Source organism: Abramis brama (assembly GCF_963993115.1).
Source record: "Abramis brama genome assembly, chromosome: 19".
Classification (NCBI taxonomy): Eukaryota; Metazoa; Chordata; class Actinopteri; order Cypriniformes; family Leuciscidae; genus Abramis; species Abramis brama.
Genome location: NC_139981.1, coordinates 21,374,975 through 21,401,454, shown reverse-complemented (window position 1 = coordinate 21,401,454; position 26,480 = coordinate 21,374,975). Strand labels below are relative to the sequence as shown.

General features: G+C 36.1%; 1 protein-coding gene across 1 annotated transcript in view; it reads left to right on the top strand.

The window, feature by feature from the left end:
• The window catches only part of eys (eyes shut homolog), a 292,650-nt gene that overhangs the window by 183,821 nt on the left and 82,349 nt on the right, over window positions 1-26,480 (top strand). Inside the window, exons 27-32 of the mRNA XM_084092742.1 lie at window positions 1,617-1,816; window positions 6,529-6,653; window positions 8,026-8,150; window positions 11,622-11,847; window positions 23,908-24,092; window positions 24,507-24,598. Coding sequence (XP_083948868.1) covers window positions 1,617-1,816; window positions 6,529-6,653; window positions 8,026-8,150; window positions 11,622-11,847; window positions 23,908-24,092; window positions 24,507-24,598 — 953 coding nt within the window. The remainder of the gene's footprint in view (window positions 1-1,616; window positions 1,817-6,528; window positions 6,654-8,025; window positions 8,151-11,621; window positions 11,848-23,907; window positions 24,093-24,506; window positions 24,599-26,480) is intronic.

Sequence of the window (26,480 nt, the reverse complement as noted above, 5' to 3'; positions counted from 1 at the left end):
GCCCTTCAGCAAGGAACTTATTCCCAGGATGTGGTTCAAGTTCATTGCAGCATTCAAAGGGGACATCTAAATGTCACAGAAACAAGGTCAACTGGACCTGCGTGTGATGAATAAAGATTCCATTACATCTTCACCACTTGTGGTCTATAAGCAAAACATAGTAACTATAGTTTTTGAATTCTTTGTTTTAAATTTCTGTTTTCTCTGAATCTGAACATAGTTGAACTAAACCTGTCTGTCACATGACAGATCATAAGAAACCGGATTTCAATCATAGTTTAATTTTTAATTTGTTTATGTAGTACTATGACAAAAAATATATTTTAGTCCAATATCCATTTGCAGGTGAGTGATTTTCATTGTCGGCGCAAGATTTTGTAAGAAGAATTTAAAAAAAATATATGGCAAAATGGAAATGTTGTGCTTACTGTATCAGACATGGTAAAATGTTAAAACTGTCTTTGTATTGAAGATCTAATAATGTCCCCCTTGGCTTCAAATTTTGCAAAGTAGATGCTGTCGCAATAATGGATGTGAATTGGTTAGAAATTACACTAATATAAAATCATAAAGCACCTCACAGGAGACAAAGTAAGGGAGTAAGCTTCATTCCACCTTCATATTCTAATGACAACTAAGATGATGGAAAGGTCAGACATATTGTCGGGTTATGGTAGATTTTTATAATGTTTAAAAAGTGAAATGGAACACAAAGTAAAAAAAATTAAGTTTACAAAAGCAAACTACATATTGCACAGTGATCATATTATGCAATTCTATCAATGCTATGACAAGTTTGTGTGCTTAAGTACAGATTTTATTTGTAGATTTTATATGTATTTTATGTGTATTTTATAAGTTTTTACATGCTGTTCATAATTTTTACAATAGGAATTTAAACACTTTTTTAAGTAACTCAAACAGATCTTGGATGCTGTATATGCTTTAGATATTGGGGATTATTCTTCTGAATAACAACCACGGAATCATCTAAACACAAGTGTGTGATTAAAATACTTCTATCCCTAATTGATTTAATACCTAGCATGGCCTTAAATGTACCCCTGAGATGAAACACTTGGTCGCTTGGAGGACTTCAGAGGCTTGTTTGGAATAAATCATTAGCCGCTGTTCGCTCTCGTAATGACTATAGGACAAGATCTGCCATTCTGTTTGTATACTCACTTACTATATCAACTCCACTAATGTGCCATATATCTTTTTTTATATGAACATCTTTAAATCACAGAAATGTAATTAAATTTAGCCATTCAGCATGCAGTAAAAACTGTATTAGTGCCCTATGAAAGAGGTATGATCAAGCAATAAACTAGTGATTCAGTGAAAATTTATAGTAAACACTTATCTAATCTACTCGTTTATGTCATCTACTAATCTTTGAAATTTACTATAATACTAATTCATATTTTAATACTATTAAATTATTGGTTTTGTGTAAAGAAATCATTTTGATCCTAAATCTGACATCCATTAAGACAGAGAAATGCTGTTTGTAATGTTTTGATTGATTGTTCCACCCCATATGTTGTAATATACATACATTGTGTGTGCATGTGTGTGTAGCAAGGTCGCTAATTTCAATTTTTTTATGTTAGGAGTGTGAGGCTCATCCATGTCTTAATGGAGGCTCCTGTGTGGATCTTCTGGACAAATATGCCTGCATATGTGCAGATGGTTTCACTGGGAAGAACTGTGACATTGACCAGAATGTGTGTCTGCAGATGTCTCTTAATTTCTCCCTGTGTTTCAATGGAGGGACATGTGTGGACGGACCAGGGGCCAACTTCACTTGCAGGTGAAAACAATACTTTAGACATTATGTAAACCTAGACGAAACTTCTGATCTTTTTCTGTATGATGTTTAACAATAGTTGATTTGTCAGTATTTACTATCCTAGGATAAATGTTTTCCAAAACCATATGAGCCTAAGTCGATTTTTGCAATCTACTTATGCTTATAATGCTTTTAGGCAATGCGTGCAGTCCAGATCAGTGTTGGGGAAGCTACTTGGTAACGCTTTATTTCGATAGTCCACTTTAGACATTTTACTAACTATATGTGAGTCAACTAACTGTCATTAGAGGATTAGTAGACTGTTTGCTTAATATTTGCTAACACTTTATTTTGATGCTCCCCCAACAGACATTCTACTGACTATAAGTTACTTGGCAACTACAAGTAAACTTATTCTACTAACCCGAACCCTAACACCTAACCATAACTTACCAGTCTACTGACAGTCTACTACAGTCTACTAATACTCTAATGAGAGTTAGTTGACATGTAGTTGAAAAGGTACTTACAGTTACTAGAATGTCTAAAGTGGACTATCGAAATAAAGTGTAACCAGCTACTTTAAACTGTAGCTATCGCTAAACAAAATAATAAAAATTAATATTGTTATTCATCATTTAAAGTATTAACTCTCATGGGTTACTTACAAATAATAGAGGTAGTGCTTTTGATTTATCTTAGTGACTTCAAACTTTTGAGTCCATTCACCTAAAAGATTTGTTCAGATGCATTCATTGATTCTCATTCAGACTCAAAGCACTAAGTATGGAAGAGAATGAGAATAATTTGATCAACTAAAACATTAATTTGTTTGCAAATAAAACACAACTAACAAAATGAACAAACTAAAAATAAAATTAGAGTTACATTTTTTTTAAATATATAACTTGTAATTGGTTACTGCCAGACACTGATCCAGATACATTTCCATGGTTCCTCTTGGTTCTTTATAAAGGTCTGTAAGGTTGCCAGAGTGGCTGATTATGCAGCAGCTGCTACAACATTATCGCTGAACTGAAGGGCTGAAATTGCATTGTGGTGCATTACACATTCTGCATAAAAGGGCCCATCCAACACATAACATATCTCATTATCTCTTCCTCCTAAGACAATATTCTAATGTGAATAAGCCCTCTGTCCAGACTCTCTGATTAGCCCGGCCGATAATGCTATTTGCAATTCTCATCATGTCTGCTGCACTGATGCACGGACGGACAGACAGCTGTGGAATGAGAAAGCATTGTCTGTCTAAATGAGGCCTCATTGGATTGATTTTCTCAAATGGAAAACAAACGCCCCCATCCCATTTTGTGTTTACTCTCATTTGAAATCACTTGCAGACTGGTGACTCACAGGCCGATTGTATTTAAGCCTGTTTCATTTGGTAATGGACAAAAGCACACATATTAAAGACCAAAAAATATATGCATATATGTTAAAGATTCAGAACAGATTGAGTGTTGACATGTTCATATGAAAGCCATCAAAACTGCCACAGAAAGAAAAGAAAACAAAGATTACATAATCTTTATGTAAATTACAAAAGATATGTTGCTGCTGCATGAATAGACATGCATAAATCCCATAGCAGATCTAGGCAGGTGGAGCTGGGGGAGGTGGAGGATTTCAGAGGAACTCTGATTGATCGCACTGCAGGACTATATCCTAAAGCAAACAACGAACCAAACTATTTACAGTAAATGAGCAAACAATCTCATTTGCTGCTGGATCTGCAGAGGCCAATCAGCTTTTGCCATGCGGTAATGATGTGATTGCTTGCAGATTGCATGTAAGGAAGCTGCATCCTCTAGAGTTTCATGACTGAACGATACATAAAGTACATACATACATACATGCATACACACACACACACACACACACACACACATATATACTGTGTATATACAAAATCAGCAATTATGAAACACGTTTAAAATCTTATGGTCTTGTATTATTAACTCAATATATATCATAAACTTTAAATCGATTTAAATATATATAGGATCTATATCTAAATATATTTATAGGATATACATATATACAGTGAGGAAAATAAGTATTTGAACACCCTGCTATTTTACAAGTTCTCCCACTTAGAAATCATGGAGGGGTCTGAAATTATCATCGTAGGTGCATGTCCACTGTGAGAGACATAATCTAAAAAAAAAAAATCCAGAAATCACAATGTATGATTTTTTAACTATTTATTTGTATGATACAGCTGCAAATAAGTATTTGAACACCTGAGAAAATCAATGTTAATATTTGGTACAGTAGCCTTTGTTTGCAATTACAGAGGTCAAACGTTTCCTGTAGTTTTTCACCAGGTTTGCACACACTGCAGGAGGGATTTTGGCCCACTCCTCCACACAGATCTTCTCTAGATCAGTCAGGTTTCTGGGCTGTCGCTGAGAAACATGGAGTTTGAGCTCCCTCCAAAGATTCTCTATTGGGTTTAGGTCTGGAGACTGGCTAGGCCACGCCAGAACCTTGATATGCTTCTTACAGAGCCACTCCTTGGTTATTCTGGCTGTGTGCTTCGGGTCATTGTCATGTTGGAAGACCCAGCCTCGACCCATCTTCAATGCTCTAACTGAGGGAAGGAGGTTGTTCCCCAAAATCTCGCAATACATGGCCCCGGTCATCCTCTCCTTAATACAGTGCAGTCGCCCTGTCCCATGTGCAGAAAAACACCCCCAAAGCATGATGCTACCACCCCCATGCTTCACAGTAGGGATGGTGTTCTTGGGATGGTACTCATCATTCTTCTTCCTCCAAACACGTTTAGAGGAATTATGACCGAAAAGTTCTATTTTGGTCTCATCTGACCACATGACTTTCTCCCATGACTCCTCTGGATCATCCAAATGGTCATTGGCAAACTTAAGACGGGCCTTGACATGTGCTGGTTTAAGCAGGGGAACCTTCCGTGCCATGCATGATTTCAAACCAAGACGTCTTAGTGTATTACCAACAGTAACCTTGGAAACGGTGGTCCCAGCTCTTTTCAGGTCATTGACCAGCTCCTCCCGTGTAGTTCTGGGCTGATTTCTCACCTTTCTTAGGATCATTGAGACCCCACGAGGTGAGATCTTGCATGGAGCCCCAGTCCGAGGGAGATTGACAGTCATGTTTAGCTTCTTCCATTTTCTAATGATTGCTCCAACAGTGGACCTTTTTTCACCAAGCTGCTTGGCAATTTCCCCGTAGCCCTTTCCAGCCTTGTGGAGGTGTACAATTTTGTCTCTAGTGTCTTTGGACAGCTCTTTGGTCTTGGCCATGTTAGTAGTTGGATTCTTACTGATTGTATGGGGTGGACAGGTGTCTTTATGCAGCTAACGACCTCAAACAGGTGCATCTAATTTAGGATAATAAATGGAGTGGAGGTGGACATTTTAAAGGCAGACTAACAGGTCTTTGAGGGTCAGAATTCTAGCTGATAGACAGGTGTTCAAATACTTATTTGCAGCTGTATCATACAAATAAATAGTTAAAAAATCATATATTGTGATTTCTGGATTTTTTTTTTTTTAGATTATGTCTCTCACAGTGGACATGCACCTACGATGACAATTTCAGACCCCTCCATGATTTCCAAGTGGGAGAACTTGCAAAATAGCAGGGTGTTCAAATACTTATTTTCCTCACTGTATTTAATTCGATTTAAAGTTTATGATATATATTGGGTCAATGATACAAAAGACCAACCTGTTTCATAATTGCTGATTTTGCTTTATATCTTGCATGTTTCTGGTGAGATCTTTGTTCACAATTCAGGATTTATTTATTTTTTTCTGACCCCCTGACTGGACTTCAGAATGCCTCTGGACACTTTGGAAAGAATATCTGTCACTGTCTTTCATCTTTACTTGATAACTTGTGATATTCTTACACTGTAAAAAATTTCTAACCCTCCCAAATCAAAAATTTCAAGTGACCGATAACATCTAAATTTTTCAATTGGCCCAAGTGAAATTCTGTAAATTTCAATTGCCCCAAGTGAAAATCTGTACATTTAATTTTATAATTTACAGAATTTCACTTGGGCCAATTGAAAAATTTAGATGTTATCGGTCACTTGAAATTTTTGATTTGGGAGGGTTAGAAATTTTTTACAGTGTACAGATTCTAAATGGCAACATTCACTTTGTTGTCACTGAAATGTGCAATCTCTTTTTACTGGTGTGGGGACAGAACAAACATTTCCCTTTTTGAATTACACCTTTTCACGTTAGTTAATTTTTGATTTATGCAAAATAATTATAATGTACTGTATCAGCACTGTATAAGAGCTGCATTTCTACTCTTCAAAATGTGTCTTGTAGTGTTTAAGTGTGTACCGCTCAAAGTGTTTTAGTGTACCAACAATCTGTTCATAATCATCAGCGTTCATAGTGTAATCACCATAACAAAAAATAACAAAAAAATCCAGGCAATATTTTGAAAATGTTCTATATGCCAACAAACTCTGTTAATGAGACATTTCTCACTTTGCTCACCATCTGTGTGGCAGCGCTTTCACAAGCTAAGCTGACCATATGTCTGTCATTAATTATATTTTTTCCTTTTGAATATTTGCTTTTTTGATGGGCTCAAGGCTGTGGCTCAGAAAGTCGTAGCATTCTGTTCAACCTTTTAAAGGGACATGTTTTTAGAGAATAAAAACATCTGATTCTCTGTGCAAAGTTTAAAAGAGGAATGCTTTCATTCAGCTGCCTGCCAGGTTTTGTGGGAGATTTCTGTGAGGTAGAGATGAATGAATGCTGTTCTGAGCCGTGCTTTCATGGGGCCATCTGCCAAGACCTCATCAATGGCTACCAATGTCACTGTCGACCAGGTGAGGCTTTAATGTTATCGAAAATATCTAATGTAATACAATATTAATTCATTTTTATTAAGCAGAGGCATTATATATACTGTATCAGTCTTTCACTGAATATTGCATTTGTGCTTTATAGACAGGGTTCCACAGTAAATAAAAAACTTGATGATGTGCATTTTTTCCATGTTGAAATCATTTCCCAATTTCTCAGCTTAAAACGTGGAGACAATGCAAACATGTGTTATCAAAATATTGCTTTGTTTGTTTATCCTGACCAACCCGACACAACATTTACTCAACCAATGGTGTGAGTTTGGGGACAAAACTATCTATTTTTCCCGACCATTGGAAAGTGCTTGGAAATCTAAGGAAAACAATTAATTAAACCAAATATTTGAAATATATGTTAAATTATTTGAAAAATTTAAACTACCATCCAAAAGTTTGGAGTCAGTAAGAAAGAAATGATTACCTTTATTTAGCAAGGGCGCATTAAAATGATACAATATGACAGTAAAGACACTGTTACCAAAAAAATCACTTTCAAATAAATACTGTTCTTTTGAACGTTCCAGTCATCAAACCTGGAGAAAAAAAAAAGTATCATGGTTTCCACAAAAAAAAAAAAAAGTTTTCAAAGTTGATAATAATAATAATAAATGTTTCTTGAGTAGCAGTTCAGCATATTAGAATGATTTCTGAAGGATCATGTGACTGAAGACTGGAGTAATGATGCTGAAAATTCAGCTTTGCATCACCGGAATAAATTACCTTTTTAAATATATCAAAATAGAAAAAGAGTAATGTATATTTATCCTAATTTTATATTTTAATTAAAATTGCTTTAATGCCATGATGCACATTTTTGTCTCGCATCTTTGCTATTGTGGATGAAATTTAAAAAACAGATATTCTTTAGCAAACTTTTTCATCAGTAACTCTGATCCTTATCCAAATATCACGAACGACTGGAAAAAGTCACAAAAATGTCATTCATTGTAGGAACCCTGCATAAGAAATGCCATACATGTTTATGAATATCTTTTGTCAATGTTTTTTTTCCTTCCTAACAATCTCATGTCTGAAGAACACAAGAGAGATAAAGATTTCTGAAAAATCTTGGCTTTGTGCATCTTGATTCCACCATGCAGAAATCACTTACGTTCCTCTGGGGAGTAATTTGCTCTCGCTGGCTACTGAAACAGACACAAGCCTCATAGAGTATTAAAATGTATTCAGACCTTCTGTATGTGTGCGCTTGTGGATGCTTTCCAGAACAGGGAAATGAAGCAGGAATTGAGATGGTGTAGAAAACGTATGAGAAGCGGGAGGTGGGGGTTGTTGGTTGTGGGCTAACTGTGGCACTCTGGGTTTTTGTTCCTGGCAGGTTGGACAGGTCTTCACTGTGAAGATGACATTAATGAGTGCTTGCTGCAACCATGCAACCAGGGAATGTGCATCCAGAATGAGCCTGGCCATGGTTACACCTGCTTCTGTCGGCCCGGATTTGTGGTAAGTCTTCCTGAGTCCCCCACTCCCCCCTTTCTCCTCCTCCCTGAGCTCTTCATCTTCCCCTGAGGTGATTTTGAGAGAGACGCAATCCTGTTTGTCTTTCTCCTGTCAAGTATTCGCCATCCGTTTGTTTCCATTCCAATATTGCGATGGCCTTTAAATATCCTTGACGTCCTCAGGACGGGGAGGAAGCAGCGGGGCTCTTTAGTATTCAATATGTCTGTGGTGCTTTTCAAGTGCAGGGAAGCACAGATGTCACTTATCAATGACAGAATGTTCACTATTTACCTAGTTTTATATTTGAATGTCTGCAGTGCAGTGTTGCCTGTCGAAGTAACACTAAACAAAAAGATAAGCAATAAGATATGATTATTAATGTTAATCTAACTACTCTCCTCTGAAATTGGCTTACAAGTACACTTAGTCATTTTTCCTAATTAAAAAGTTTTATATTCAAAGAATAGTACCTTTAACAGCATAAAAATCATACAAAAGCATTTTTCAGCATCCAACCTGGAAATCCACCCTATTTTCTAAATGCATCTTATTGATCATATTGTGAATGATTCATTCATGCACATTTTTCTTCTTTTTTTTATTCGTTTTTTTTTTTTATTCAATTTTTAATTAAAATGTCAGCCATTACAAACATTGTGAATTTCAGCACATGACCAGCTTAATACTGCTCCTTTTATCTTGGTAACCTTGTTATTTGTGGTTAAAATTAATTATATAAAAACGATTTTATTTTTGATTGACTAACTAAAAATTTATCAGAGATGACTGTGATTATGGCATTTCTACTGTGGCATCTGATATTTGCTGCATCCGGTGTCCGATGATTTTGCAAAGAAAGACATGTTCCTGGATCAACACATTTTGTTGATCCTGGAACAACATTCCTGTCTGAAAATGTATTCCTAACCCTATCCCTACATCTAACTCTAACCCTACCCAATAGTTGAAATGATAGGTGAATAACATTTATGTAGAAGCACCTAGTCCTGGTTGTAAGCCTAAACTTGACATAAACTGTAAACTTGTCCCTCAAATCCGATTGGTTGATTGGAATGTTGTTCCAGAATTAACAAAAATGTTGGCTGCATCTGAAATTACATTCTTCCATACTATATAGTAGGTGAAAAACAGTATTTGACAAAATAAGTATGTCCGAATTCACAGTACTCATAAAAGAGTAGGCAAAAAGAACTCGGGTGACCTACTTCTTCTGGCAAGATTCTGAAGTGAGCATATGATGGACACTTTACTATCCCATGAGCAACGTAACTTCGCTGGTAGGTCAAATGATAATGACTACATGGCGAATGTAGTACGTCCAGATTACATTATAGAGGTTGTGTAACGCTGATCTTTACTCTGTTAAAATTAGTGCTACGGGTATGCTTCATAGACTTCCATTGAGTCACAGTGTAATTTTTTTCTACTCTAATGTTAACTTTTGGTAATACTTTATTTTGATAGTCCACTTTAGATATTCTTCTACCTATAAGTAACTTTGCAACTACATGTCAAATACCAGTCATTAGAGTATTAGTAGACTGTATGCTTAATATCTGCTAACACTTTATTTTGATGCTCCCCAACAGACATTCTACAGTACTTACTATACGTAACTTTGTAAGTACATGTCAACATATTCTACTAATACACCTAACAGTCTACTAATACTCTAATGAGAGTTAGTTGGCATGCAGTTGCAAATTAAAATAGTTAGCCTAGTTGACATGTCGTTTCAAAGTTATTTTACAGCAAAGTGTGTCTAATAAAGTGTAAACAGTTTTGTTTGCTGGGGTGCCAGACAGGAATACTGTTGGTTGTATTAAAGTTTGGGTTGTCTTCAATTTAGTCAAGCTTTTAAAGCTGCAGTCCGTAACTTTTTTGGATTAAAAATTATCCAGAATAATTTTTTGAGCAAGTACATAACCAGCCAGTGTTCAAATCGATCTGCTTGCCTTAGCTCGATTCAAAACGGTAAGCTTGTAATAATGTTTTTAATTCCAGTGGTGGATTTCCGCGGGAAATTCGAGCATGTCTTTGCGTCATTACATCACATCTGTACACATAAAGAAGGGGTCTCGGCTAGTAGGCTATGTTGTGTGTGAGGATGTTGGAGGTGGAGATTTATAGCCTTTTCTCACAGCACTTGATATAATTAAATTTATCAATTTGATGGCGGATCCAGAAAGGTTCAAACGACAATCACCAGTGACAACTGGAGATTCACCCCTTGTAAAACGCAAAAGACTTCGGACTGGCTACAGAAAAAAAGAGACTGCAACCGGGCCCATGCGGAAACAAGGATAAATATAGGATAAAATAGGATAAATATAAATGTAGTCACGCAATGCTGATGTTGTTAACATTAACAATTTGAGAACAAAGTATAATTTGTACGGTTTGACGTGATATGATAAGCAATCGTTTGATTTAATCAGCGCGATTTACTGCAATGCTTTTTTTTCCTTTAGTTGGTCAGAACAAAAGTGGATGTTACTTAATTGTTCAGATGACATTTTCCGGTGACAAAATTCTTATGTTGGTCATACTTCCAAAAAGTAGAATCTGTGATTCCGAATGACAGTATCCACATCAGCGCGGTGACTGACAGCCGCACATTCTCCTCAAAACATTGGATTCATCCGCGCTGTGCCGCGCCAAGGCACAACCCACGTAAAGTTGATAATTCCGCGAATAACTGCAATTGCAGGTTTCAAACAGAGATGGCGACAAAGAGGAAAAACTACGGACTGAAGCTTTAAAGCAGGGTTCACCAATCTCGGTCCTGGAGGGCCGCTGTCCTGCAGAGTTTAGCTCCAACCAGCTCCAACACACCTGTTTGAAAGTTTCTAGTATGCCTAGTGAGACCTTGATTAGCTGGTTCAGGTGTGTTTAATTGGGGTTGGAGCTAAACTCTGCAGGACAGCGGCCCTCCAGGACCGAGATTGGTGAACCCTGCTTTAAAGTAAGAAATTGTGCAAAGCTTGCATGGACAAAAATATTAACCTTTTACCTTGTTGAGAAGATGTCACACTTATAACTTTCAATACAGCACTCAATGTATTTAGTAATGGAAGTTCTCTTCAAAAAGACAAAGAAGAAAATGTATGGTTATCCTCCAAAACTGGTACAGCAGAAACCATAATTGCTTCTGCTACAAGGCTGCTACTATAATTTACATTCTTATTCATCCAAACTTGAGTTCTGCACTACACTTGAATTCTAATGCCCCCAGCCTAGTTGTGTACACTGCATTTTTCAGCATATTGCATCAAACTTTGTACTTCTTCACCGTAATGCTACATACTTGTGCAATTATTTCAGAAACCTGCCTTATTATAGTACTGACAACATTGTTGAACGTGGCATAAACCATATCCCAGGCCAGCAGGCATTTCAATAACACTTAAAGACTTTTCTTACAACAATTATTTTCTCTATTTTGTGTTTCAGGGTGAAAGCTGTGAATATAATTACGATGACTGCTTGATCCAATCATGCCCTGATGGATTTTCATGTAAGGATGGCATCAACAGTGTCAGCTGTGCCCCAATGAAGACACACACGTCCTCTGTTCCTCCCATCTTGGTCGTCTCGTGGAGTACGATCCAACCCAGCTTAGAGTTACAACCCACTTTAGTCCCTGTGGAGAACTTGAAAAGCACTGAGAAGCTGACAGGTTGGTGGTAAAACTGCATATGCAATATTTTGTACTTTTGTAATACTTCTCTGTATTTTTAGAAACCTCATACAATCTTAGAGGCCATATCATGCCCTTTTACAAAATCTTGATTTTGTTTTTGGGGTTTACTGGAATATGAATTCATGCTTGAATGTTCAAAAAAAGACATTTTTCACATATTTTACATAATTTTTTGCACCTCACTCCCCAGTCTGTCAGTAACGCTCTGTGTAGGTCCTGTCTCTATGAAGCCCCTCCTTCCGAAAAGCACAATTTGCTCTGATTAGTTGGCTGGACCAGTGTGTTGTGATTGGTCAATGGCTTCAAGAATGTTTCGGAATTGTCACGTCCTTTACCATAACCATTTAAACACTCTACAAACTCAACTTAACTGGGCCTCGCCCCTTTTTTCATGTGCCTTGGGTGGGAATTATTAAAAGGTACATTATGTAACTTTTGGGCTTCTAGCGGTTAAAAAACAAAACTGCATGCATTTTGCAGAAGAACATTGTTTTGGTTGTGCTTCAGCTCTGTGTGACTGTGCGGATGAATATGGTTATCATACTGCAGTGCTCATAAAACATTGACTACTAGGCTTAAGAGAAATAAGCAGTTTAGATCTCAAGCTGACTAGCAGAAGACTCTACTGCAGCTCTGTCTATTAATAGACACGGTATTCCAGCAACAACTACAACAACGCATAATGAAATGACCCTTCACAATAGATAATGCTTTACAATGAACTATGTTAGAGAGCTACATATGGCAATTTATTACCTTACTCGCCTGTTGAGTAATAAAAACGCCATCGGTGTGTCACTTTTACAACATTTCAAACCCCTCAGTTCTCAGTTCAATCCATCTCAGAAAAGCCAAGCCAATGTTGATTCTCATTTTATTTCCAACTTTCTCTCTCGTTGTGTCAGTTAACCTACAGTATGCCACTCCTACACCATACACGTGTCAAAGTAGCCGAAAAAACGTTCCTCTATTTATGGATATGACAAGACACGCATGGGCGAGTGACATAAGTGCGCAATTTCCAAAACTAAATAATAGGCTTACCATAGTGAATCAGGGTGAGACAAAAAAATACTTTTTGGAAGAAGGATTGATGTATTGATTTAAATTTTGAACAAAAGTGACAGTGTACCTTTAAATGAGGAATATTGTGACGTGTTACCAGAAGAAAACTACTAAAACTTCTAAAGACTACAGTCGAGGCGTTTTAGGGAGTTCAGAAACTGATATAGAGAATTTTGCAGATCTTTTTCATGCTCAAACAGCAACATTACACACTAAAGAAAGTTGAAAATGTTAAAAAAAAGCATAATAAGTGCTCTTTAAATCTTACAGAAATAAAATGTGTCTGAGTCACAGTCGGTTCCTTACGAAGAGCATGTGAACTCTCTGCATCCATACCACACAGCAAGGAAGGAAATTGCTTTTGCATTTTAAGATTATGAGGTTGACTTCCACTGTACTGGCTGTTAATATTATTGGCAAAAGGATTGGGTAAATGAAAGACAACATGAACAATTGAATCCAACCATTGAGATAAATATTATGTATGAACCGCATATCATTCTTTCAGTAAAACACAGTATATTATATAGAAAAGTATATTGTATAATGAAGCAAACACACAGGGGCAGTTCAGCCAATAATGAATATTCTGTCATAATTTACTCTCCCTTTTGTTGTTCTTAACCAGAGTAACTTACTTTCTTCTGCAGAACACAAAAGAAGATATTTTGATGAATTTTACCAAACCATTGATTTTTCCATTGTATGGACAAACAAAAGAGACATTTCTCAAAATATCTTCTATTATGTTCAAAAGATGAAAGTAAATCATACAGGTTTTGAATGACATGAGGGTGAGTAAATGATTACATAATTTTCCTTTTTTGGGTAAACTATCCCTTTAATAAAAAGTTTCATTTGCCCTCATTAAAGTAGTTGGGGGAAATTGTAACATTTATTTATTTATAATTCATAATATTGAACTACTTCATGTAAAATGAGAGCCCACATGATCACTTGAAAATAATCATTTAATTTCTTTAATGCAAAAAGTACTATACTGAATAGTTTGTATCTTTATATGATACATATTATTTTAGTTGTCAGGAATAATTTGTATTTAAAGCCAACTTGAAACCTACATTATAATTATCTGTAATTAGATCTTTTATTAGGTGGTAGGCAGACACTTTTTAATTCCCAATATCAGTTTTTATGGAAAATTTCTCATAAAATGAGATGGTCACACTGCTTTTTCTCTGTCAGAGAGAGGGCTCTACTTAGCATGCGCTGGGTTATTGTCACTCTTATTTGTGAGTACAATTGCCTTCACACTGTATGATATCAATGACTACAATAACATGCAGATACTTTTCCACAGGCAACATCATGCCAGACAAAACATCCTTGAAATGTGTATTCCGCAAACATTTCCAAAATAACATACATTTTGCTTTGCTCTGTTCCTAAATTAGCTGGGAGCCCCTAAAGGTTAGTAAGATAAACACTCACCATCTGTGGTATGTCTGATAATAACAGCTTTTTCCACATTTGTTCCACTAATGTTCTCTGAAGAGGCAATAGTTTGAACAAACTCAATTAGTTTTCGCTGGAAAAATTACAGCTAATTAGAGACTATGTGCTATGGTTTATGATGTTTATTGAGTATGACACAAAATGCCCATTGGTAACAATGAATGAATTGTAAAGAGACAAAATGTCAGTGTGGCACATGAGGACTAAATTTCCACATCGCTTAGGAAATTGAACCATCCTTGCCCAATTTCCTGACAATGGACTAATAAATGGATTCTGGAGGCTAAATTTGTCAAATCACTGAAGGTAATTTAGTGAAGCATAGTCTAAGCAAGTTATTTTAGAAGAAGAAATGCGGTTAAATTTCCCTAAAGCATGACTTTTCACTTTCTTTCTGAATTGATTTAAAATGAACTGCTGGCCCATAGCCGTTTTCAAAGTATTTTTTTTCTAAATACCACATTTCACAGCGTTAAAGAGTGGGAATGAGATGTCATTCTCTCAGTTACAGTTGATCTTTTAAATGCTGCACTGCTAGAAGAACATCTAAGATTGCCGCTATTCAAAGCAAACAGCAAAAAAATCAATAGATCAGTTACAGGGCGAAAATAAAGGTAAATGTGTTTCTGGCAAATGTTGGGAGTGATTTTGACATTTAAGCTAGACGTTATGGTAGTCCTGGGGGGCACAACACAATTAAATTAAACCTCTCCGCAGAATGAAAAATGTAGTAAACAGAGAAACTGCATTTGGATCTCTTGAGGGCACAGAAATGTGTATGGATATGACTGCATGAATGTTTGCTCTAAGATACCATCAGCACTAATTTCTTCAGCCACTACTGAGAAAGACAAAGTGTGTGTAAGTCAGTGCCCTTGGGGAATAGTGCAGTTAATTTTCCAAACATGCACTTTACAGAAATCAATTAATTTACAATGTGGAAGGCAAATGCTACAGACAGCTTTAAAGGTTTGCTTGGGCATCCATGAGAATTTTCCTCAAGTGCCCGAGAGGTACACTAGCTGAGTAATCGCTCTCCGATTGTCCAGACGGGGTGGAATTGAGGCCATTTTTTATGGAAGATAAAACTCGTGGAAGCTGCTATAGTCCTAACTCAAAAATGGTGGGATAAATCTATCATCTCAAGTTGAACTCAGAAATCCATTTAGTCTTTGGAATGCACACACTCTTTTGATGGACAACTGGCTGGGATCGTTTTTAAAAAAAATGGCAGATTGGACTGATACAAGGTAGCCAAAATCTAGAAAAAAGACATGCACATTTGTTTCAGTCTCTATAGTTAGACTTTGTATGATGTTGTTTTGTTTTGTTTTGTTTTGTTTTTTGTTTTGTTATATATCCACATTAAAACTTTTCTGCCATTTTGAATTTTCCGAAACTTGACATGCATCCTCTAGAGACCCTCATGGCAAAAAGTTGTCAAAAGAATTTCGATCAGTGATTCACGCTGCACGCATGCGACGGGACGCCAAAACGTTCGAAGTAGGCAGGGCCACTTTCACTAAAATGGCTATAACTCTTGAACGCAATGAGATATTTTTACCAAACTTGTTATGCTCATGTACAAGCTCATTCTGTGGTCACACAAAAAAATGTGGCGATTCACCACTTGGTGGCGCTATGATATGAAAAAACATAAAAGCTGCTATTACTATGCAACCATTAGTCCAATTGACTTAAAGTGGCATGAAGTGACTTTGTTCAAGTTGCAATGATAGTTTTTGAGGACATTTGTGTATTGCGAAAAACATGTTTGCCATCGGCCAATAAAGTCTGAGCACCAATTACATCAGGTTAATGGAGGCCAATCAGATCGAAATTTGGGGGGCCTTTTTGACTCATGGCCTTAGAGGTCTGTGCGAAGTTTGAAAGAAAATGGCCACCAGGTGGTGCTATTGCGTTTTACCCCCTATATATCACGCAACGTATCATACATATACACAATATTCATTTTATATTTTGAATCTCTTCATTTTTAATGACTTTGCCTCAAGAACCACTGCTGTCAATCAAATCATTTGTTAAATATTTGAGATTGAAATTTTTGAGATTGAGATTGTAGGTCGAGAGTTATCAAAATGTTGGCAAAAAGTTATCAAAAGAATCTTGTATGGCCTATAATGAGTAAAATGTCTATATATTGTGTGCTCAAAGCAGAAACTTATCAAAACTGTGTATATATGTAAAAGTCATTTTGAAGAAACATGCTTAGTTTCATGAATTTCTGATGCTCAGAGGGCTCACAGTTAAGGCCCGAAATTCGTATCCGAAATTTTCGAAAATACGACCTTATGTTTTGTCAATCACGCTTGCACACTGCCTCCGAAACTTTCGTCCGTCATGAAAAAATTCAGATCGGGTTTGATTTTCTGCGTTTTTCGCATCCATAGCAAGCATTTTGAATGGTGTTTTGACAATTCATATTCACCGAATCACGAATACGAAAAAACGCATACGAAAATTTCGGACTCAGTGTGCAAGGACCTTAAATTATAAACTATCAGCCATTTCAACTGAAAGATGAAGGCTGTAACACTACTTCTGTCCACTAGAGCAGTGGTTCTCAAACTTTTTACACCAAGTACCACCTCAGAAAATATGTGGCTCTCCAAGTACTACCATAATAACCAATATGAAAATACAGTAGCGTAGTAAGCCTAACTATTCAGCTACAGTTATGCACAGCTCAAAAATGAGGCAGTTTTATTTCTAATAAGAATATTTATTATTGCCAGCTACTTTAAACATTGTAAAAACACAGTTTGAAAATTAACACTGCACTGTGCTGCTTACATACAGGTAAATAAAATAAACAAGTAATAAAAACTCGGTGAGTGTTTAAGCGCAATTTTCTCACCTCATGGGAACACAACACTAAGAGATAGTAAATCTTTTCCTTTTTTTTTTTTTTTTTTTTGTGCGTTCCCGAGATTAGACCTTCCTTAACATAATGCCGAAAACCCGAAGTCTCTAGGTGGTCTGGTTGACGAGTAGATAGAAGTGCAAGATTGGTGCGCACAGACAGAACAGAAATCATGAGTTAACAATCGCAATTTTGTCCGTTGGAAAATTGCGCTAAAAAGTGCCTTACTTAAGTGGAGATTACTGGTGGGAAACACTTTTAAAATGAAAGTGAGCCAATGAGTGGTCCTCTGCTGCCATCTACTGGTTATAATGTTAATTTTGTCATTCTGCTCACTAATATAGTTCTTTTCACAGGTTTTTGCATTTGCATTCATTTTTAGACAATGTAAATTCACTATTATAATATTTACAAAAACATTTTGTCAAAGTTTATCACTTCATTTTTTCTTAGATATCAGTTTTGACAATTGTGCCACATTATAATTAATGTAAAACCTGAAAACAGTGTTATACAAAGGGGTCATCTAGACCCTAACAGCATAGATGGCATAAAGGTCTTAAAACGCTTGAACCCCGTTAATTGCTGCTTGCAGCTATATTTTTCATCTGTACTTGTCTTATTTATCTTTTGGGTGTAGAAAAAAATAACAATTTATCAAATCTTTTTCAATTCATGACTGTTAATTTTACTTAAACTGACAGTGCCCCTACAGGAAGATAAATTAGAGTGACAGGACGAGAAATTTACTGAACTCAAAAGTTTAATATGATGAAATATCTATCTATCTCTATCTCTGTTTATTTGTCCGTCTATCAATGCCAAGCAAACATTTTTATTTTACCATGACAGTATTTGCTTTTCTAGTTATAGAAAATATTTTTCATATTGAATTTAATTTATATTGAATTTAATATGCATTCAAATTCCATTTGTAATTCTGATTGCTACTACAATTTGAAATCAATTTAAATTCTGGAATTGTGTTTGAATTTAAAAATGCCTTCTTAATTCAATTCTAAATGGTGCACAATCATTGTTTTTATCCTTTCCTTTCCTTTCCTGCAAAACCTGATTTCACCAAGTGCATGTTCCTGGATCAACACCTTTGTTGATTCTGGAGCAACATTCCTATCAACCAATCAGATTGAAGGACAAGTTTACAGTTTATGTCAAGTTTAGGCTTACAACCAGGGTTAGGTGCTTCTCCATCAGTGTTATTTAACTATCATTTCCCTCTGATTTTAGGGATAAGTTATGGGTATGGTTAGGTTTAGGGGTAGGGATATGGTTAGGATTAAATGTTCAGTCAGGAATGTTGTTCCAGGATCAACAACATATTTTGACCCAGGAACACGTCTAACTCCTTTCCGATGCACATATGACATGTCCTATACAAATGATTCAAAATGTTGCTCATAGTAAATGGGCAAAGTTTTTAAACAGTCCAGTTCTTATTTTGTTGTTTTGTCGTTCATTGTTCCACATTGGTCTCACATTGGTCTCACACTATAATAAATTAGAAACAGTTTGCTATACAATCATTTTATTTTAATTTATTCCGGTGTTTAAGAAGGAACATATACTGTAACTTTCAGATAGGCCAACAAACTCTCATCGATATGTCTATCTAGGTCGCTCTCTAAAAACGTCTTTTGCCCTAGGTGCAGCTATAAATAGATTAGCCAGGAACTTGCATGATACCTCTGCTCTCTCTTTCTGCTGTCCTCTCCTCCTCCTCTGCATTCCCAGTTTACTGGGTATAGAATCTATTTCAGATAGAAACAAAAGAAGATAGTTTGAAATTCCTCTTTGATATCTTGAATTCAGTCTGTGGCAGTGGGGTCATGCTGGTTTGGACGTATAACTTCACATGCAACAATTGAACAAATAGTTGATGCAACACTTGTGGTGATGCAAAGAATCTGTGACACATTTGGGAGTTCATTTGTGTGCCCATCATATTTGGAAGAGAAAAAATATAATGCTTTTGTGACAAAACTCATTACTTTAGTATGAGCAAAAAATATATAAAAACATAATAAATTGGCACAGAGTTACTTCTCATTGCAATTTTGCGTGTGTTTTTTTTTGTCAAGCTCCTATATGAAATGAAGTTCAGATGTGCTCGCTTCATGTGATCTGTCATTGCATGTTAATGTCAGGCAAACTGAAGAGGTTGAATTCTCATAGGTTTATATGTATGGGGCGATGAGTAACGTGGTATGCAGGCAGGGCATAAATCAGATGACAATAAAGGAAAATGATCATTAATTTATTTGCATAACTAGCATTGAATTATTCATCATGGTTTCAATCTGCTCAATCTGTATCTCATTAACATGACTTATGAGGCTTATAAATCTGAGAGTTTTATGATGTCTGTCTTATTTTCTTGTGGGCACCTTGCACATTTGTGTGTGTATTTTACTCTTATAATTAGAGAGTGTACTAAATATGTTTGTAAAGTATTAGATATGTGTATGACAGGGAAATTGTGACTATAATATTCACTGTAAAAAAAAAATACATCCCCAAGTCAAAAATTTCAAGTGACCGATAACATCTAAATTTTTCAATTAGTCTGACGTATTATTTCTCATTGAGCCAATGTTAATAGACTATTGCAACAAGAATTTCACTTGGGCCAATTGAAAAATTTAGATGTTATCGGTCACTTGAAATTTTTGATTTTGGGAGGGTTAAAAAATTTTTACAGTGTTGATATATCTGATTGTAAAATCAGTTAATTAATTGTATGAGTGACTTTAGTACAATTAGAAGTAACACTTCTACACATGAGCCTTGTTTGCTCATTTTATAGTTTATCAGGTAACAATCCTGATCGCATAGGAAAAAAAAGCACACCTCATAATTTGAGGTATAATTTCTGCCTGTAGTACAAATGGTGGAGTTATGTGCCGAGATGTACAGTAGATCTCTAATGTTTGTTACTAATGAAAGTTATGTGTAAAAGAAGCTGTTGATTATGTTGGAAAATGGTGCATAAGTGCAAAGTTAGTTTTGCATTTGTATGTATTTCATGAGTACTTTCCTCTATAGATTTAATGGATGCGCTTTCCATTCATACATTAAACAGCACTATTTTTGAATGGCCGTAAGGAAAACGCTGATCTTTTTCGCGCACACACTCTCTCTCTTGTTTTCCCTTTACAGAGATCTATATTTATACATCCCATAATAGTGTTCATCAGCACAGCTGGCAGCGATCCAGCAGAGTCAGCATTTCACAAGCATTAGCAATAACTAGCCTCAAAGTGTTTGCGGACTTATTTTATCCACCGAGTTTTGTGTTAGATATTTCCTGTAGTGTGTCTTTCATAGCTCTCTCTGTCGATAATAACCGCTGAATGAGCTCGCAATCACCTGTCCCTATTGACCGTTTTGAACAATTTGAATGTTAAAGAACCAGCCAGAGCAGATTGTGTGCCAACCACGTGGAGAAGTTAGTGGCTGAAATGCAGATTTCAAAAAGGGATCTGGAGTTAACGGCTAATGAGGTGAGAGTTTGCCTCCCAGCAGCAATCACGGACTGCGTGAAAGCCTTATATCAGTCCAAACAAGCATCTCAAATTAATGAATGGCTCAGTCTCAGAGGGGTAATTTTCCATCATCAGCGCTGGTAAACCTGCCTGGAATGCCAGGGGAGAGAGAAGGTAGACGCTCCGTAGTCACCCTGCATTCATCCTCATTAATCAGAGATCACAGCCTCTGGTTTCCCGATAAGTCTCCATTCTTTCAGTCACAGGCCTCACTCTGAGATATTTGTCCTATTATGGAGTGCAGGACTTAGCAGACGCAAGGGGATTTTTCTACAAGCTACTTAATCGCCAAAGTGCCCCAGAGACCTTCAGCTACAGATCAAAAGATTTCTGCATTAAAAAGATTTAAAGTCAAGCAAATATTGATAAAGGCTTCATCTGCTGTAGGTCCATTAATCGTGACAGCAATCGCCAAATGCACGCTTCTGTTTTGTAGCCTAGCATCGGTCAATCACATGGAGGGAGGAATACCGCAGGCAGGTCCGCATTGTTGAGCGATTCATTGCAAAATACCCAGAGGCGAGACCTTTTCGTAGGAACTATTTGAGATTGAAGGGCATTAATTCCAGACCAACGCTAATGCTCTGGTCAAATTGCTCAAGTCAGAGCCGGTCTTTTAAGTTTGTCCGCATCAGTACCTTAAATGATCTCAAAGAGGCTGGAAGTCTCTGAAAATGTCCCATAATTGCCAACTGAAATGGATGACAGAGAGCAGGATATCGTGGCTTAAAATGAGGCATGTAATAAGCTGGTGTAATTTTTCTCAGACAGTCCCTCACTCTCTTTGCGAGGAGAATTTATGTGCCTTTCTTGGAAAACCATATGCTATTGCAAGTATCATGTGGGTTGCTGTTCATTTCTGCTAAAAAACCCTCATTGTGCAGGGCTGAAGTTTCTCAAGCTGACAGAAAGAGGTTTACGCAGTAAAGAGATCATCTTAGACCTTCTCTTAGAAAGCTACTCTCATGCACGATGCACTTGCTGAAAGAAAAATAGGCCCTTTTTAGATTTATCAGCTCTTACGTTACAAAATATGATAAATGCTAACTGCCATGTTTCTGTGCTTTTTAGCTACCATGTCGCGTTTGAATGACTGCTTCCTTTGAAATGTTAAACATATAATGCTTTTAGATTTCATTAAGGATTAGAGATTGTTATTTTCTGCCACGTCTAAACATGATAGATGCACTGTAAGGACATTTCGAGGTGAACATCAGTGGCTTCAGAGGATCCACTGACGGCAGTAAAACATTAGACGAGTGGCCCTTTCCTTCCACTAATTGGAATAGACTTCCTCTGGAGAGTTATTCTTCTGTCCCCCCCAATTAAAGGCGATCTAAAAACTGCCTTTTTAAATGTACCAAGTCATGGCAGGTAATGGGTCACTCTTAGCTTTGATCACACTCCTGCGAGAGAAAGGAGCTACTGTACCAGGCGCAGTTAGCATAAAAGACCTTTAAAATGAAAGACGGGGATCTTACAGCCACCTGTTTTATGGGCCCTCAGATTTTTGAAAGCCAAATGAAAGCACAGTATAGCTCTAATTAAAAAAAAAACCTTTCATCAAATGTGGAAAATCTTTCTCTGAGATCATTTGAACTTTTGTAGACTGTAAAAATTTTAATTATAACATCTTCATCCATATAACGGATACTCATAATGATTTCTGTTTGCCAACGTTTCAGCAAGATTTTCTGTGAATGTAAATTCAAAGTGGTTAAAAAAGTGCAATGGACTTATTACTGCAAATTGCATTGGTAGCAACACTGTGAATTGACTTAAATATTTTAGTTTGGGTTCTATATTTATTTATGTATTTATTTTATTACTTTTTGTGTTATATCTCCTTTGATTTCTTTAATGGTTATGATGTTCTCTGTGTGTGTGTGTGTGTGTGTGTGTGTGTGTGTGTGTGTGTGTGTGTGTGTGTGTGTGTGTGCGTGTGCGTGTGTGTGTGTGTTTGTACATGTTCCAGAGTCTGTTTGTACTGATTATATAGGATACAAATTTGGCGATATGCGACATTAGCTATATTTGGAATTTTATTTTACTGCTTATATGGATGTATTGCAGTATGACTATATAAATAAATAAAAATCCCACTGGAAATGGAAGGTCAGGAAAGGGAACATTGCATTGTGGGAAACCATAAAAATAACAACATATACATACTGTTCTGAACTGCATACTGAAAAAATACTATTAGTGATATTAGTTTTATGTTAGCTTTAAGTCCCTGTTAAAAAAAATACTCATTGCTTATTCTTTCTGCTCAGAGCTAAACATTATTATAATTAGCATTAACATATTCATAGTTTTAAGAGCACTGTGATCCTTTGTAACCCTGAAATATTAAAAACTGGTAGAACAATACAGGCTTAATTGAGAAATATTGGCTCATTGTGGGGAATTTAATGTGGAGGGTATCAATTCTTTGGTTTCTAGTGTTCATAATGTGTTACTCATATGCTTTCTTCAGTTTTAATTAAAAAGGGATAGTGGCAGAATGAAATACGGACAGTAAAATGTTAAAATATTCAAAAAATTATTATAAATAACTGTCACAAAAGTTTCTCTTCCATGCAAGACTTAATTCATATTCAGTGTTTTTCCAGTTTATTCAGGTTTTATTCATTATTTTTATTCAGATTCTCCATTCTTATTGACTCATGTTCTCATACAGTTTCTTATTTCACAATACAGTACTGAATATTAATAAGCATTGCCCACTTTTTATTTGGAGTGACATGATAACAGACGTTCTGTGATGTTCATTCTTATTATAATTCTCCGTTGGGTAAGCCTACATTTTCATGTACGCAGGATGTAATATTATTGTATTATATATAATGCAACTCTATATATAATTATGAAAAAAAAGTTGTTTTTGTTTACTAACACCCATAATTAAATAAATTATTCGATATCTATGCAAATTTCGGCTCTGTACAGCCAACACACATCCACACGTCAACTTTTACTTTACACTGTTCAAGTTGAGCAAAACTATGCTGACACTGTTTGACTGCCTACATTTCTCTCCTACAGATATTAGTTTTGGGAGATATTCTGGGAAATCCTTTTTGGAGTTTGAGGGCATTGAAATTGGTGCTACACTCAGTGTCACAATGAGATTCCAGACTGAATCCATGTACGGAACGCTGCTGTATGTGACCAGTGCCAAAAAAGGTGTCTTCTTCATCAAACTCTACATTTCCAATGGAACGCTTCAGGTAAAACTGCATATGCATTGCATGACATACCAACATGATCTCATGACCAATTCGTACGAATTCGTACGAGTGATAAAAAGGTGGCTAATTCGTATGAATTCGTACGACCTCACTCGTACGGATTTGTACGATTTGTCTAAACCCACATGATGGGTAGGTTTAGGGGCGGGGTCAGGGGTAGGTCATTCGTATGAATTCATACGAATTGGGCAATACGTAAAATATGTACGATTTAGCAAAAATCGTACGAGTGAGGTCCTATGAATTCGTACGAATTAGCCACCTCGTAGAATTCGTACGAATTGCCGTGAGATCAGGCTGGACATACATGTCATTACCATTACAAATAATGGATCAAAGAATGGGATGAAGAATAATTAGATGGAACTAACCCACATTACCCACACACTCCAGTATGACTTTTCTTGCAATCAAAATGAAGGAGTTCAGCGGATCAATACAGCACAGCAGGTTGCTGATGGAAATGAGCATGTGGTGCGTTTGAGGTAAGAGAATTTGTCCTCCAGTATCCGAATAGTTTGAGATCATAGAGGTTAAAAATGAATCAGATGTCTACCTTGTGTAATGGACATGGAAAAAGTTAATTAACTGGAAACAGATGGTTAGTAACGTAGAGGTAGCCTTTCTTAGAAATAATTCAATTTAAAGTAAAGCTCTATTCATAATCAGTCATGATTTATTTATTCTCCAAGAAAAAGTGTCCAATAACAGGGCGACTGACATGTGGCAGTCGATTAAATGGCATTGAGATCATTGGTACAGGGAAAATACGCATTATATTATTCATTTACATGATGAGTATTTCTCTCCAGCTCTTATTTGTTCAACTCTGTAATGGATGCAGTCTAACCCCAGATTTGCTAGTTCTGGGTATTTTGACTGAGAGCTGAAAAATTGCTGAAAGGTCTTTGATGTTCAAAAGCACAATTCATACAGGTCCATTAGATTTGTTTCTTTTCATCCACTTCAGCAGAAAGTGAAATGCACGGTCACACAGTCATTGAAAGATTTCATCAGATTTTGAGTCTCTGAGAGACAGCACAGCCTCTTCACATCCTGACGCTTTAGCCAGCTCCCGATCTTGAGTGCGTCAGCCTGTTTATGTCTGTTTTTCATAGAGATTTTGAAAAGCTTCCAAGATACACCAGCTGCACAAATCAGTCATTACTTTTGTGCCAACTAGCAAAAGACTTGCTGAAAGAGTATTGTCAAAAGAAAAGAAAAAATCAGGATTGAGAGACCATCTCTTAAAATGGGGTCATATTGTTCAAATCAAAGTTTCCTTGATCTTTTGAAATAGAGTTTGTTGTACTAGGAAAACCAACAGATGCGTACTATTCACTAAACAATTGTGTCATGTTATTCACTCAAAAAAAATGATATATTGGCTTTAATTAACTTTTTTATGTCAACAGGTTCCACATAACTGGGTTACGTTAAACAAACATAATTTGTTCATGTAACTTAAACATCATGGAATGAATTCATTTTAAGCAACCCATTTCAGTAGTCTCAAAGTGAATTTTTAAAGGCTCCCTGACATGATTCAGGTATTCATATTTATATATTCATTCATCCATTAAGATTTTATTTATTTTAGTGACACACAATTTAATTGATAGACTATAGCTAGTGATTTGCTAGCAGTAGTAGCACATATTAGTATCTTAAATGCTAAGATTTACAGTTGAAAGTCTTTGAATCAGTCCACAGTCTAACAAAATGCTCCACTCTTCTCCACAATGGTAACCCACTGTAATTTAAATGGTTCTAATATTTCCAATGTAACTGAACATTAAACACAATTACACACTATCAAGTCTTCCCCTTTTCTCATTTTCTAAAAAAAAAAAAAAAAAAACATAAAATAACACTTAATTTTAACATTTATTCTCTCTTAATTCAACCATATGCAAAGCATGCTGGGAACTAACAAGCAAAAAATATTTTTTTTCAGTGTTGAGCTGAATTTTTTCATTGGGCTTATTCACTAACCAGGTGTTAAATGTGGTAACTCTTAGTATTTAAAGTAATATTCCGGATTTTTATTTATCTATCCTTACATTTCAAAAAAGGTTATGAAGACACTTACAATGGAATTAAATAGGCCAATTTTGGAGGATGTGAAATCAAGCTTTTAGGCATGAGGTTTTAGGCACTGCATTGTCATGGTAACAAAGTTGTAAAATTTCCTATAACTTTACACAGTAAAGGCTAGTACAAGGTTTTTTTTTGTTTGTTTTTTACACTTAATTCATATTAATATGTGAATTGTCTTAAAAGTTCTGAACTTAAGGCAATTATATTCTACATATCTGGAAATAAATAGACTTTATTAGTCATTAGTTTTAACATTTAAGTTTTTTA